Source organism: Erpetoichthys calabaricus, chromosome 4 (assembly GCF_900747795.2).
Source record: "Erpetoichthys calabaricus chromosome 4, fErpCal1.3, whole genome shotgun sequence".
Classification (NCBI taxonomy): domain Eukaryota; kingdom Metazoa; phylum Chordata; class Cladistia; order Polypteriformes; family Polypteridae; genus Erpetoichthys; species Erpetoichthys calabaricus.
Window position 1 is genome coordinate 588,935 of NC_041397.2, and position 16,537 is coordinate 605,471.

The 16,537-nt window shown below is 42.0% G+C and overlaps 1 protein-coding gene across 1 annotated transcript in view; it reads left to right on the plus strand.

The window, feature by feature from the left end:
* The window catches only part of LOC114641455 (interferon alpha/beta receptor 1-like), a 100,668-nt gene extending 84,874 nt beyond the window's left edge, over positions 1–15,794 (plus strand). The window contains exons 14-15 of the mRNA XM_028790485.2: positions 2,531–2,685; positions 15,419–15,794. Coding sequence (XP_028646318.2) covers positions 2,531–2,685; positions 15,419–15,565 — 302 coding nt within the window. The 3' untranslated portion in view covers positions 15,566–15,794. The remainder of the gene's footprint in view (positions 1–2,530; positions 2,686–15,418) is intronic.
* Positions 15,795–16,537: the final 743 nt, after the last annotated feature.

Sequence of the window (16,537 nt, forward strand, 5' to 3'; positions counted from 1 at the left end):
CTCACTCCCGTGTAAATGTTCTTCTCCTGCTTGATGATTTACAATGACTTTTTCTCAAATTTCCTTTTGTGTGCACTTTTTAGTTCATTATGTCTTTTTAATTAGATGCCACGCTGATCGGGTATGCAGCATGTTTGTTTAATCGGACCTTGCAGTAAACAACTTTGGCACAAAAACTACTTATTTGATAACTGAGCTCACCAAGGTGTTGAATGTGCAGCACACAATATGGTTAAAGTGGCGTGAGACCTCCAAAATATTTCCACAAAGCAGGCCAGAGAAGGTTCACTCCTCTGCAGCCCAAGTGGTTAGTCAGCATGGTTGAGTTTGGCCAAATGAACTTTGGCATCAAAAGTTGTAAAGAAATATATAAGCAAAGTCATGAAATATAATTGAAATTCTCCACAATGAGTAGATTATCATAAAGCCCTGGTTTGAAAGAGACAGGTGACAATGCCATCTAACTCCAACAAAGTGCCTTCAGTGAACCGCAAGGGACTCGAGTTCCCAGCCTTCCATTTATGGGACTGGGGCTATCCATGTGGTCCTGCCTCTTGGGTTAAAAAAGCACAAGGAACATAAGCAGTATTAAAAATAGATGATACATGAAAAAAATACATGAAATATACCGACTAAGGATCAATGAAGATAACAATATTAACTGAAGTAATCATAATAAATGACTCCGACAAAAAAGACAATGAAAACTAATATAGACATAAGCCAGGGAAGGTACCAAGGCTTAAACATAACACAGGGCGGATTTACATTTGTCATGTTTCAGGTGTCGGGTAGTTTCTCATTATTTATATTTGACTTAGAGGGAACTCTAAAAAATGTTTTGATTGTGATATCTTACTGTATGTACATCAAGACTTTAGTTAATAACACAATAACATGAAAAAGTGTGAGCTGAGGGAAAGGTGAGTGAATGGTTTTCATTCACTTGTGCATCTCCTTTATCTCTTAAGGTATTTTCACACCTAGAGTTGTTTTGAACTCCAGCTCAATTTTCTCTGTAGTCCGGTTCATTGAGGCTGATGTAAACACAACAGTTCAAGATAAACTGAACTGGGACCCTTTAGAAATTGCAGGCCTCGGGACGGTACCAAGTGAACCCTGAATCAGTTTGCATGAGGTATAAATAATGTAATTTGAAGACGGATGTGGCTTACCCTAACTCCACCAGTCCAAATTAACTCAAAAATGCCTACAAGAGAGTGGATAACTGCCAACATCTTGTTTGTGAAGACAAACTAAACGGCAATCTTTATTAAGTGAAGATTTATTAACGTAAAAAGCAAAATAAGACAAAAATTCTCCAAAGAGCACAAAAAAGCATTTCCTTAAATGACATTCCAAAGCAGATGAGTCCTAATACATAATCCAGCAGTCAGAGTCCAAAGGTGGAAGCAAAAATCCACAAACCCCAGCAATCTCATAAGAAAATCGGTGCTCAAAACCCTTCCTCTCTAACTCAATATTCTGTAAGTCTGAGGGAGAAGCCAGCAGCATTGACCTCCAGGTGGACTCCGTCTTAGGGCTCCACCCACAAAGGACATGGAAGGACAGCACATTTAAAGAGACCTCGCGTATTTAATGAATAATTACTGAAACTGACAAAAATGACACAAAAATATGAATAATAATTCAAAATGAATAAAACAATAGGTACATAAAAGCCAAGAAAACAAAGCCCAAGCTGTAACATATGAAATGTGGCCAACACAGGACCGATCACCTACTGTGCTGCTACCCGAGCAGCTGATTTGGGCTCAGGGCCCCTGTTTCTGTCATGTATAGATTTATTAGGTATAGTAGTGGACCACATTAAAAAAGGGTAAATTCTCATTTGATGGAATCAATCAAGCCACCTACACAGGTGGGAAAAAACCAAATAGTGGTGCCCTGTGCTACCAACAATCAAACCCCCTAATCGTGTAGTGCAACAGTGATGCCTACAGGTTTTTGTCCTCTCAAAAGTGATTGATCTTCAGGCACTTTAACTTTAGTACTGTGGAGTAAATGTTAATTAACTAAAAATCCCAAGATGAATTTTATTACCAAATATTTACAGGACTTGAGACTAGAAATGTGTTTTGAGATTAACTAAATGAAGGTTACATTTATATACTGTAGTAGGCTACTAGAGGGTAAATACGTAACATCGTAAGGACATTTTGGAGGAGCCCATTCAATCCATTAAGCTCATTGGTTTTGCTGAGAGCTAAGCTGTCCCAGTAGCTCATACTGATGCTTCTTAAAGGTTGTTGAGATTTCTTCTTCAACTTCATTAATTAGTACAAACCCCATTTCCAAAAATGCTGGGACAGTTTCTAACAATACAAAAAAAAACTAACATCTGTAATTTGTTAATTCACTGGAACCTTTATTTAACAGGAAAAAAGACAAAAAAGGATGTGTCTGTTCACATGTTCGACCAGCTTAATTTCTATTTGTTAAACATAAACAATTTTGACTTGACTTTCATGAATGATTCATTTGTCTCTTCTGTGTGTTTTACTTGCAGGCCCAACGCCTCACTGGATGATTGCAGTTATTCTCATTGGTACCTTGATTGCTGTGTTCTTTATTTTGGTTGGTCTATTTTTTGCTGTGACCTTCATCTATAAAAAGTTTACCTTCGTCTTTCCGTCATGTAAAATCCCGGAACATTTTAAACAGGTGTGTATCATTATTTATTTTGATGCTTTGTTCAAATGTCAGTCAGTCAGTCATTGTCCAACCCACTATATCCTAACTACAGGGTCACGGGGGTCTGCTGGAGCCAACACAGGGCGCAAGGCAGGACCAAATCCCAGGCAGGGCGCCTGCCCACCGCAGGACACACACCAAGCACATACTAGGGACAATTGGACTGTGGGAGGAAACCCACGCAGACACGGGGAGAACATGCAAACTCCACACAGGGAGGACCCGGGAAGCGAACCCAGGTCTCCTAACTGCGAGGCAGCAGCGCCACCGTGCTGCCCTTGTTCAAGTGTACATTCAGTATTTTAGACAATAAATAAAAGAGTAACAAATCTAAAACAATTTTAATAACCATAAAAGGAAACAGGAGGTTGTGGCTGAGGCTGTGTGGGTTATGCAGGAGGAAATTAAAGAAAATCTTAGAGAACCACCCACGGGCAAGGAGACCGCAGAAGGATGAATAACAGATACACATCCAATAGGAACAGCAATATAGTGAGGATAACATGTTCAGGGTGAGTCTGCTGATAAATGTAGAGACTAGAGGCTTTGGAGAGAAATGCCATAAATCTGACCAAACATTTATGAAAAGTAGAGTAGAAAGCAGTGGTGAAAGAGAAACAGTCACATTGTGACATCTGTCTACCTGTTGTTGGGCACCATCCCCTACTTTTGTCCAAATTCTTCTTTATAGATTCAACAAAGTGGTAGGTACCTTCTTTGGGGACTTTGGTCCATGCTGATTTGATAATATCATAGTTCCCACAGACTTTTGAGCTGTTAACCTCCTAGTCCACCTCATCCCAGAGTTGCTCTCTTTAGTCATGGAATCACACCACAATCCGTCTCAGTCCAGACATTTGCACCTTGCTCACTGCTGGTGGCCAGCCTTGAATCTGTATCATCTGGATTATAGACTCCTTTACAAGTAGCTCCTTTACGTGATGAGCAATAGGACTTCTCCTGTATCAATACGTGTAGTATCTGCCTCAAATAATTGCAAGCGGTGCAGTTACATTTCCTGGTAACGTTAATTTTGCATTCTCTTGCTCGGTCCTCAACTTTTGCGTTGCACCGGTCCTACACTCCAGCAGTCCACAGTACAGATGCTTCTGACTATGCCAAGTGTCTTACCATGGATGTGTCCTGAGATGACGCTGTTCCCACTTTCAGACTCTTCACTATGTAGACCTGAAGAGAGACCCTCAAATCCCCACTATAGCTCTCCTATGTTTAGACTCACCAGCCTGTCCGCCATACAGGTGCTGTCTGCAGGTCCACTTACGTTCACCGTTAGGGTTGACTGCAACTCCTTCTATTGTATCTTGTAACACTAGAGGGCGTTGTTGCTCCTCAAACCCCACAGACAAACGTCCAAGACACCAAGTAAAAGCACCAAGAAATGTTTTAATTTCTTCTTTCTTTGATTTTATGCCACAGTGCACCACAATCACCCCAATAAACAATAAACCAATCCTCCTCTCCCAGCAGCTCTGTCACACTTCCTCCCAACTCCGGCTCAGCTTGCTGGGTCTCCCATACTCCTTTATATAGTCCTTGACCCGGAAGTGTTCCTGTCCTTCTGTCCATGCTATTTAATAGCACTTCCGGATCAGATGAAGGCTTGCCTTTTTCTTCAGCCTGGAAGTACTTCTGTTCTTCTGTCCCCGTGACTTGGGAGTACTTCCGGGCTATACGGAAAATTAAAATCCCTGTGTCTCCCTGCAGCATCACACAATGGCACCCAGCAGGGCTGTGAAGCTGAACTCCATCTCCCATGGTGCCCTGTGGGAATCCAGGGCACCTCCATGCTGCAGGGAAGACGCCATCTAGCATCCTGAATGTGTCGGCCGGGTTGAACTGCCGGCCGTCCATCACAATCTATAATCCCAGGTGATGAGAGATAACATCAAAAAGCTTAGAAGATCAGGTGTATGCTTTTATTCATGCGTGTAGATTAATATTCTTTTAACTTAAGGTTCTTAATTTGCCTGAAACGGAAGCAAAGGAAAATGAGTGTGGCAAATGATACCAACTACAACCTGAACAGTTAGCAGCTCTTCTTGCTAGGAGTCTAGGCAACCAGATGTGCCTTGATGACCAGATCGGCTCTTCATAATAAGCTGTGTGGTCTCAGGGTGGAATGATGGGATTAGAGATGTAGACATTGAGGTTCTCTAACTGTTAGTTTTTTGTTGATCTTGAGCTTTCCTGCTACATCTCTTGGACCAGTGGGACTCCATATTGTAGGTGCTGACTCCCTTCATGTTCAGGCCTTGTACCATTTGAACAATCCTAGCTTTATATCCCAAAATCTTCTACCAACTCAGTGTTTCATTCCTAGCTCAGAGCTACAGTGGTGCTTCGAAGTTAGTGAACCCTTCAGAACTTTCCATATTCCTCCATAACTAGGACTTAAAACATCATCAGATTTTCACACAAGTCCTGAAAGTAGCTATGGAGAACCCAGCTGAACAAATGAGACATGAATATTATACCTGGTTATATATTTATTGAGGAAAATCGCCCAGTATGACAAATGTGTGAGTGGCAAACGTATGTGAACCTAGCAGGTAATTTGAAGGTGCAATCGGAGTCCGGTGTTGTCAGTTGGGTGTGAATCGGCACCCTGTTTATGTTAAAAGAACAGGGTCCTAGCAAGGGCTTCACCTTCAAACACATTTCAGTATCAATGTATCATGCCATGACATTTCAGAGGACCTCTGAAAAAGAATTGATGCTCATCATGCTGTGAAAAGCTACAAGACCATCTCTAAAGAGTTTGGACTGCACCAATCCACAGTCAGACAGATTGTGTACAAATGGAGGAAGCTGAAGACTATTGTTCCTCTCCCTAGGAGTGGTTGACCAACAAGGAGCACTCTAAAGGGCAAGGTGTGTGATTGTCCATGAGGTCACAAAAGAACCAAGGGTAACTTCTAAGCAACTAAAAGCCTCTCACATTGGTTAATGTTAATGTTCATGAGTCCACCATCAGGAGAACACTGGACAACAATGCTGTGCATGGTGAGGTTGCAAAGTGAAAGTCATTGCTTCCCTTCTACAGTTTGCTGAAAAGCCATGTGGACAAAGCTGAAAGTTATTGGAGTAATGTTTAATACAGAGGAGAGGAGACCAAAAAAAAGAACTTTTTGAATCAAATTAGAAGCGTTCTGTTTGGAGAAAGAAAAACACTTCATTCCAGCATGGGAACCTCATCCCATCTGTGAAAAATGGTGGCAGGGGTTATCGGGCTGTTGTGCTGCATCTGGGCCAAGACAGCATGCCATTGTGGACAGGAAAATGAATTCTGAATTATGCCAGCAAGTTCTAAAGGAAAATGTCAGGACATCGATCTGTGGACTACATCTCAAGAGAAAGTGAGTCATGCAGTAAGACAACGACCCCAAGCACACAAGTCATTTTAACAAAGAGTGGTTGCAGAAGAATAAAATAATAAAAGTTTTGGAATGGCCAAGTCTAAGTCCTGACCTTAACCCAATAGAAATGTTGCAGAAAGACCTGAAGCTTGCAGCTCATTTGAGAAAACCCAACAACATCGCTTAGTCGAAGCAAAGCTGTATGGAGGACTGGGCTGAAATTCCTCCAAGCCAATGTGCAGGACTGATCAAGACCCACCAGAAATATTTAGTATCAGTTATTGCTGCAAAAAAAGGGGTCACACCAAACACTAAAAGCAAAGGTTCACATTCATGTGCCACTCACAGACTTGTGTTACTGAATCAACACGTGTGAGATTTCTGTCTCATTTGTTCAGTTATATTCTCTTCACTTACTTTTAGGAGACGTGTGTACATCTGACAGTGTTGTAGGTCTCATTTATGAAGGACATGGGAAATTCTGACGGGCTCACTGACTTTCAAACACCACTGTAGGTGAAGCTTGTTTTATTGGTCCTTGCAGATGTACAGTTTGTGATTATTTTGCATGTAGAGGCCAATGTTTAGTTTCTTCTGGTACTGACCTGCAATGGGCTGAGCAGGGCAGGCATAGCGACATGTGTTCTCTGCTACATGGAAGGTTGCAAGAAAGGTTTTTCTTCTCACTAGTTCACTAGTGTAAGTTTAATTCTAAATATATCATTTATCAGTACAAAAATAGAAAAGCCGTTTTTAAAAAACAATCCACATATCACACTCTGTTAGGTTGAGATCTGGGGCTGTGAAGGCAACTGGGCTAAACTGAAGTTCCTGCCATGTTAGTGCATGCTTTGTGACATGGAAGACTATCCAACTGTGGCCATAAAGTGAAGGGCTTGGGTGTGCTGTGACACTCAAAAGGAAACCTTCAACACAGCCCTGCTCACCACCGGCAGCTGGCACTGTTGACACAAGGCAGGGTGGGTCCATGGAGTCATGCTGTTTATGTCACCTTCTGACCCTCACTTCAGTGTGTTGTAACAGAAATTGACATTTGACAAAATGTTTATGAAAAAAGTTTCACATCACTCACATTGCATGACATGTCTTGATTTCTAGTACAGGGAGGTCCAGACCTAATTATGCAATTTTCATTACGCTATAACTTAAGTTTATTACATTGAGAATTCACAAAAATTTATTTTTGTTGCCAATAGATGGCAGCACCTGCCCTGCATTCGTCTATTACAAGATATTTCAAACAATTCTTTTGTCTTGTATTGTTTTCCTGCATTGCAATAAAAGTTTCATAATTAGATCTGGACCACCCTATAGTAGGGTTGTTGGGTTTCTCTTCCGAAATGGGAGACGAGTTATTACTACATTTTGGAAAAGGTCACAAAATTTTACACTGTGATTTAAAGATTTTTCATATTTTCACTTTCCAATGCAATTTATTTTCCATCCAGTAGAGAGAGAAGCTGTTCAGAGTAGTTTTGTTTATGGTAGATAGGAACTGCTACAGGCTGTGGTGATGATCTGTGATGTCAGGGTCACGGGGTATAAGGTTCATTCTTTGGGGTCACTTCCTCGTCCAAGTTTGCGGATATTAAATGACAAGGTCCTACTTTTTTTTTTTTTTTTTTTTTTTTTTTAATATCTACTTTCTCTCACTCTCTCTCTCTCTCTCATATACACACACACACACACACACACACACAGTGGGGCAAAAAAGTATTTAGTCAGCTACCAATTGTGCAAGTTCTCCCACTTAAAGATGAGAGAGGCCTGTAATTTTCATCATAGGTATGCCTCAACTATGAGAGACAAAATGAGAAAACAAAATCCAGAAAATCACAGTGTCTGATTTTTAAAGAATTTATTTGCAAATTATGGTGGAAAAAAAGTACTTGGTTAATAACAAAAGTTCATCTCAATTCTTTGTTATATACCCTTTGTTGGCAATGACAGAGGTCAAACTTTTTCTGTAAGTCTTCACAAGGTTTTCACACACTGTTGCTGGTATTTTGGCCCATTCCTCCATGCAGATCTCCTCTAGAGTAGTGATGTTTTGGGGCTGTCGCTGGGCAACACGGACTTTCAACTCCCTCCAAAGATTTTCTATGGGGTTGAGATCTGGAGACTGGCTAGGCCACTCCAGGACCTTGAAATGCTTCTTATGAAGCCACTCCTTCGTTACCTGGGTGGTGTGTTTGGGATTATTGTCATGCTGAAAGACCCAGCCACGTTTCATCTTCAATGCCGTTGCTGATGGAAGGAGGTTTTCACTCAAAATCTGACGATACTTGGCCCCATTCATTCTTTCCTTTACACTGATCAGTCGTCGTGGTCCCATTGCAGAAAAACAGCCCCAAAGCATGATGTGTCCACCCCCATGCTTTACAGTAGGTATGGTGTTCTTTGGATGCAACTCAGCATTCTTTCTCCTCCAAACATGACGTTCTATTTTGGTTTCATCTGACCATATGACATTCTCCCAATCCTCTTCTGGATCATCCAAATGCTTTCTAGCAAACTTCAGACGGGCCTGCACATGTACTGGCTTAAGCAGGGGGACACATCTGGCACTGCAGGATTTGAGTCCCTGGCGGCGTAGTGTGTTACTAATGGTAGCCTTTGTTACTTTGGTCCCAGCTCTCTGCAGGTCATTCACTAGGTCCCCCCGTGTGGTTCTGGGATTTTTGCTCCCCGTTCTTGTGATCATTTTGACCCCACGGGGTGAGATCTTGCGTGGAGCCCCAGATCGAGGGAGATTATCAGTGGTCTTGTATGTCTTCCATTTTCTAATGATTACTCCCAACGTTAATTTCTTCACACCAAGCTGCTTACCTATTGCAGATTCAGTCTTCCCAGCCTGGTGCAGGTCTACAATTTTGTTTCTGGTGTCCTTTGACAGCTCTTTGGTCTTGGCCATAGTGGAGTTTGGAGTGTGACTGTTTGAGGTTGTGGACAGGTGTCTTTTATATTGATAACGAGTTCAAACAGGTGCCATTAATACAGGTAACGAGTGGAGGACAGAGGAGCCTCTTACAGAAGAAGTTACAGGTCTGGGAGAGCCAGAAATCTTGCTTGTTTGTAGGTGACCACATACTTATTTACCACCATAATTTGCAAATAAATTCTTTAAAAATCAAACAATGTGATTTTCTCAATTTTTTTTCTCATGTTGTCTCTCATAGTTGAAGTTTACCTGTGATGAAAATTACAGGCCTCTCTCATCTTTTTAAGTGGGAGAACTTGCACAATTGGTGGCTAACTAAATACTTTTTTGCCCCACTGTACATAAGTATTCACAGCCTTTGCTCAATACTTTGTCGATGCACCTTTGGCAGCAATTCCAGCCTCAAGTCTTGTTGAATATGATGCCACAAGCTTGGCACACCTATCCTTGGCCAGTTTAGCCCATTCCTCTTTGCAGCACCTCTCAAGCTCCATCAGGTTGGATGGGAAGCGTCGGTGCACAGCCATTTTAAGATCTCTCCAGAGATGTTCAATCGGATTCAAGTGTGGGCTCTGGCTGGGCCACTCAAGGACATTCACAGAGTTGTCCTGAAGCCACTCCTTTGATATCTTGGCTGTGTGCTTAGGGTTGTTGTCCTGCTGAAAGATGAACCGTCTCCCTAGTCTGAGGTCAAGAGCGCTCTGGAGCAGGTTTTCATCCAGGATGTCTCTGTACATTGCTGCAGTCATCTTTCCCTTTATCCTGAGTAGTCTCCCAGTCCCCACAGCATGATGCTGCCACCACCATGCTTCACTGTAGGGATGGTATTGGCCTGGTGATGAGCCGTGCCTGGTTTCCTCCAAACGTGACGCCTGGCATTCACACCAAAGAGTTCAATCTTTGACTCATCAGACCAGAGAATTTTCTTTCTCATAGTCTGAGAGTCCTTCAGGTGCCTTTTGGCAAACTCCAGGCGGGCTGCCATGTGCCTTTTACTAAGGAGTGGCTTCCGTCTGGCCACTCTACCATACAGGCCTGATAGGTGGATTGCTGCAGAAATGGTTGTCCTTCTGGAAGGTTCTACTCTCTCCACAGAGGACCTCTGGAGCTCTGACAGAGTGACCATCGGGTTCTTGGTCACCTCCCTGACTAAGGTCCTTCTCCCCCAATCACTCAGTTTAGATGGCCGGCCAGCTCTAGGAAGAGTCCTGGTGGTTTCGAACTTCTTCCACTTACAGATGATGGAGGCCACTGTGCTCATTGGGACCTTCAAAGCAGCAGAAATTTTTCTGTAACCTTCCCCAGATTTGTGCCTCGAGACAATCCTGTCTCAGAGGTCTACAGACAATTCCTTTGACTTCATGCTTGGTTTGTGCTCTGACATGAACTGTCAACTGTGAGACCTTCTATAGACAGGTGTGTGCCTTTCCAAATCATGTCCAGTCAACTGAATTTACCACAGGTGGACTCCAATGAAGCTGCAGAAACATCTCAAGGATGATCAGGGGAAACAGGATACACCTGAGCTCAATTTAGAGCTTCATGGCAAAGGCTGTGAATACTTATGTACATGGGATTTCTCAATGTTTTTATTTTTAATAAATTTGCAAAAATCTCAAGTAAACTTTTTTCACGTTGTCATTATGGGGTGTTGTGTGTAGAATTCTGAGGAAAAAAATGAATTTAATCCATTTTGGAATAAGGCTGTAACATAACAAAATGTGGAAAAAGTGATGAAGCGCTGGGAATACTTTACGGATGCACTGTGTGTGTGTGTGTATATATATATATATATATATATATATATATAATATATAATATAAAATCCTAAGCCTAAAAGTGCAACAATTTTATGTGTTGTTTTTATGTCACATTTTTTCTCACACTTTAAATTGGGCTTATTTTAAAACCTGTATATATGTTTGGTATCATGCTTTTTGGAATTTATTGAACTTTAATGTGATGTTGTTAGATTTTCAGATTCTTATTCCATTTTTAAATGATAAACTAAAATACCAAGGAAGTCGTGGGGTGGCCTACAAGGCCACAACTGGGGTTTAGGCGCTGGGGGTCTTGTACCATATCTTTAAATATAATCGCTTTCTGTAACGGAGCGGCTCAGCTGCAGGAGAGATGGGGGCCCAGCCCAGTGCCTGCCACAGGTTTGGCAAGCGACGAGAGCGGAGGGCAGAACCTCCTAGTGTGTGTGTGTGTGTGTGTGTGTGTGTGTGTGTGTGTCTATATATATATATATATATATATATATATATATATATATATAATACATACATACATAGACAGAAACTCCACACAGAGCCATAGAAAGGTTTGAGGCAGCCACCAGTATATTTGGTATCCTGACTGCAAAGTTGTAAAAATGTTTACAGCAGTAATGTGCACAAAACTCCAAAGTCCAAAGCAGAACTGAAGGAATAAGGAAAAGGTGGAGGCTTTTAAAGGGGAAGACAGGAAGTGAAATCAGAGTGGTTGGGCTCATAAGGGTCTTCAGCCATAGGCTCAAGCCCGGATGTGACATCAGAGGGGCCAGAGCCAACAAGATCTTTCTCCATAGGCTCGGACGCGGAATTGACGTCAACAGGGCCAGGTGGAATCTCATGTGGATGGTCTGCAGGCCAAGAAGAAAAAGAATCAGTGCTCTCTGACACCTCTTGGTTTGATTTGGAATTGCCCTTACTCAAGCACTTTAGCTGCCTCCCATGCACACGTGTGTGACAATATACATATAATATATATATTTTCATATCATTCGTAGTCTGAATCTCAGTCTGATTGTATGGGTGGTTACCTACCAGGTAACACATGTGGTTGGTCTGCAATGACGTCCGAGGTTTGGTCCCCGCGAGGGGATGCAGTGGAGTGTGTACGCCTGATCAGCCCAAATAAGGGTGAAACACATGTCGCGTACTCTTTGCATTATTTGACAGTAAACTATGTGTAAGAGCCATTTTCATAGTTATATAAGATTCATAAATATTTTACTAGATGACAATGCATAATCTATGGGAGGTTCGTATAACCCCCATAAGTTGAGTAAAATTGGTATATTGTAGCTATTTCTATCTGCTCTGACTAAACCTTATTCTCAGTTAGTGACCAGCCTTGCCATGTGTAAGGTGTAGAGGGCATATGGTTTTAAACCGTGCCTGTGGGCCGACGGGTCTTTTGAGTGTGTAAAGTAACTCGTAAAACAGAACCGTACACTTATAGTGTACAGAAGAAGAAGCTAAGAATTTTTAAGTATATAAGAAGAACCTTTAAGTAAAAAAGAAGTAAAGAATTTTTAAGTACAGAAATAACTAAAGTTTCTCAAGAAAAACTAAGTTTAGAGAAGATACATTTTTCCTTTTTTTTTTTTGCCTTTTATTCTATGTGTGTAACTATTTTTTCCTTTATTCTTGTGTGGATTATTTGCTTTTAACTTTCACTAAATATTTTTAAAATGAACTTTTGGACTGAGAGATTTCTTTCGGCACGCGTTTTACTCACGTTTGATCTTGCCTTATACTTCAGCGGCTACACCATGTAACATTATATACCGTATATCTTCTAGTAGTGGCCGGCTCTTATTGACGCCCGTTTCCAATAAACGCTGGGTTTGAAGAGATGTCACGACAAATAGACGCCGGTCTCCAATAGTAGTGTCATCGGATGCTATCGAGGAAGGGAGAAAGTCAAAACGAAATTTCTTTGTGTACATTTTACCCTTTCGTCTCCACGTTAAACATAACCCCACAGGGAGGGTAGAGGTGGGTGGAAGGGGCGGGAAGAACATGAAAATGCCATCTTCGACATGTTGATCCTCACCTTTGACCAGGGAAGAGGGGGCTGTATTGACTGGACAGACAGTACATGATCACGTGAAAAACTCTGCGCCCTCTTCCTCGGTGACCTGTTAACCTTTACCTCCACTGACACTTTTGCTTTCAGAAGGGTCGTGCGGGTGTCTGTTTGTGTCACTGTGTTCTTCTGGGCCCGTGTTTGTAGTGTGAGCGATGGGAAAGAAACGGTCATTTGATTTACCATTCAAACTCTGTGCGGTAACATATGCAAAAGAACATTCAGGCGAAGAACATGCACGACATTTTGGGGTGGATCCAAAACGTATCCGAGAATGGCGCAAACAGATGACTGATATTGAGAAAACGGCGGCAGAAAAAGGTGCCAGAAGTAAATGATTGCCTGGTGGAGGAGCTAAGAAAGTGAGCGAAGAATTAGATGAACTGGTGTTAACATGGATTACTGAACAAAGACTGGAAGGTGCGCATGTCTCCATGGACCAGGAAAATGGTCCGCACGAAAACGAAGAGGATTTTTGATACGGAGATTGATGATGCTTCAAAAGGAAAAGAAACGTTTGTAGCCAGTGCTGGCTGGCTTGACAAAATTATGAAATGCCATCATTTATCGCTCCGTCGGAAGACATCGCTGGCACAGAAGGATCCAGAACAAGTTATTGACAAGCTCGTCTCTTTTGTGATGTGGGTTGCCAATCACCGAACTGCAGATAGAGTTAAGGACGGCGAAATCATTGGAATGGACAAGACATGTGCTTGGTTCGACATGCCTGGTTCTACAACAGTCGAACCAACTGGCAATAGGAGTGTAACAATAAAAACTTCTGGTCACGAGAAATCTCATTTCACTGTCACATTGGCAGCGAAAGCAGATGGCACAAAATTGAAGCCATTTATTGTATTTCGGGGTGCAAAGCAAGAAGTGGCAAGACTACAGGATGTCCAAGAAGCAAAGGTAGCGACCTCAACAAATGGATGGATGAATCAGGAATTAACAATAATGTGGTTGCAGAAAGTTTGCAGTGTTTTCTGTTTCCAGAAGAGACTTCTTGTCTGGGATGCTTACCGCTGTCACATCAGTGAGGAAATGAAACAAGAACTGAAGAAATATAAAATGTCAACGGCAGTTATCCCTGGTGGTTGCACCAAGTATGTCTAACCTGCTGATGTTGTTTGGAACAAGCCCCTCAAAGACGAGCTTGGAGAGTTGTATGGTAATTGGATGGCAGGGGAAGAAGATAAGGGGTTTACAGCTGGCGGAAATTTGAAAGCGCCGGCACTACGTTTGTTAGTAATGTGGATATCATCAGCTTGGCAAGAAATCACCCAGAAATGATAAGAAAATCCTTCAAGGATTGTGGAATCATCAATGCATGCGATGGATCTGAGGACGATTTTATCCACTGCGTAAAGGAGGGCCAGCCATGCCATGCTGGGAGTGCGAAACTGATTACTGCGCGACAACAAGCAATGGGAGTACTTGTATTGCCATCACAAGAAGAGGAAGATGAAGAAGAACTGACAAATAATGAAGCAATCATTACCGATTCAGACGACGAGTAGATGGTAAGTACAGTACTTTATTGTATCTTATCCAATCTCATGTCGTAATGTATATGCGTGAGTTTGGAGCTTATTGCATTTCCTTACGTTCCGCAGGGGACTTGTCGGGCTGATGAGTGCTTTCGTGTGAAATTCAGACTGGTGCAGGCCAGTGTTGGTGGAATCATTGGCAAGAAAGTTCAGTAGACATCTACCGTACCTGTTTTTCATGCTTACGGTAATACCGTATACTGCTTTAATAATACTGTACTGCTGTACTGATAATTTCATTAAATCCTGAAATGTTCATCCGGTGTTGTTGCCTACATTTTGTGGCTGTAAATACGATACCAAACCGTATTTTACTGCCAAATGAACCCCGTTTACCCCTCACCATTCCGTCTGCGAGGCGAATAATACCCGGTCTCTCTTAAACGCTGGGACATCTGAATAATTTTTTGAATAAACGCTGGGGCTACTATTGGAAGATATACGGTATATATAACATATGGTTTCTGTCAGCTGTGACCTCAGTTCACATTTATGATTTGTCAGCAGGTTTCTTTGATTGCTCGATTCTGACTTTTGACTTCCTGTTTATTTCATTGGCGTAGTCATCGAGACATATTTTCACGACGTGCCAAACACACATTTTGTTTTTGTTTTCTACATTACTGTAAAATCATCTCATGAATAACTAGGACGTTCACTCAAACAAGATGAAGCTTTTGTGTTGAACGGCCCCCCACTGAAGCTCTTTGTCTTGTTTGTGTTTTGCCCCTCATTCTTCACTACAGACAACAGGAGGTGAGACACAGACAGAGTCTCCGTTTTCGTCAGAGTGTTACTTTAAGTAGCTGTAAGGCAGGTTAAATCTGCTGACGTGTGCCCATCTTTCCTGTGCCCCATGCCAAGGCAATACTAATAAAGAAATGCTAGCCAAAGCTTTTTAAACGTTTTATTGTTAATGTTTTTTTTGTTTTCTTTTTATCTCTCTCTCAATTTAGATGTTGACTGATAATTCCAAGGAGTATGTGATCTTTTCTGCCAGTGACACCTTAGACCCTGAGGTATGCAGCACCATCACCATCGTCACAGCTGAAGACTCCTTTCTCCTCCAAGAAAAGACTCAGTATGGAAATGTACATATTTAAACATTTTTAACTTGTAAAGACTTAGAAAGTGGATGGATCCGCGGCACACAGTGTGAAATTCCTGCACTCTGGCAGCTGCCTGGCTGCACACCTTAACACACATGTGAGTGATGATGATGATGATGATGATCCTTGGGGCTATTGTGTCAGGGAACTGAACGTTGTAAGTCAAAACCTCTGCCCCTGTTTTTGTCAGATATTTTATTTTTTATAAAATGTTTCCTTTTCAGAGTTGTACAGTGTGGCTGTTTGAAGTGATGGGCTCAACAAATCAAAAAGAACATAAAAGAAAGAGTTCATTTCAGGATGAAAAATAAATTCAAAAACAAGGTTCAGAACCATCCAGAAGAGTCCAAGCAACAAATTGGATTACGAATTTCTAATTCACAAACATTACAAAGATTAAAATATAATGGGAACGGACCAGAAATGTCACAAACCGAGGAAGGTCACCAACACCACACCACCGGAGCCCCTGACCCTGACAAACCCGCCGGCCTTAGCACAGCACCTGGGCCTAGCAGGTCAAGTAAGGGTCTTCTCCCACCCGCACCATCAAGAACGTAATTCAATGAACAGACACCAAGGCTCACTTGATTAAACGAACACGAGATCAACACGGATTTTCTTTTTGGCTATGTCATTTAAAAATGGTGTTTTTAAACCAAAATGGTGTTCACGTCATTTGTAGAAGTATCGCCATCCACACATTCGGGTACACTGGGCACGCACATGTTGGCAGAACAACTGGTTGAAGGTTTGGTAACGCCACCGGCCACAGAGTTTATCGCAAATCTTTACCGCTGGTCCGTCCATTCCTTGCCTTTTGCACACATATGGAGCCTTCAGACGGTGCACAGCACACATAATCGACACAACAAGCGGCACCGAGAGCCGCTCTCCTGTGTCGCCATATTGGAATGTGATTTTTCGTAGGATCCAATCAGAAAAGGGCTGCATAGTAAGCATGAA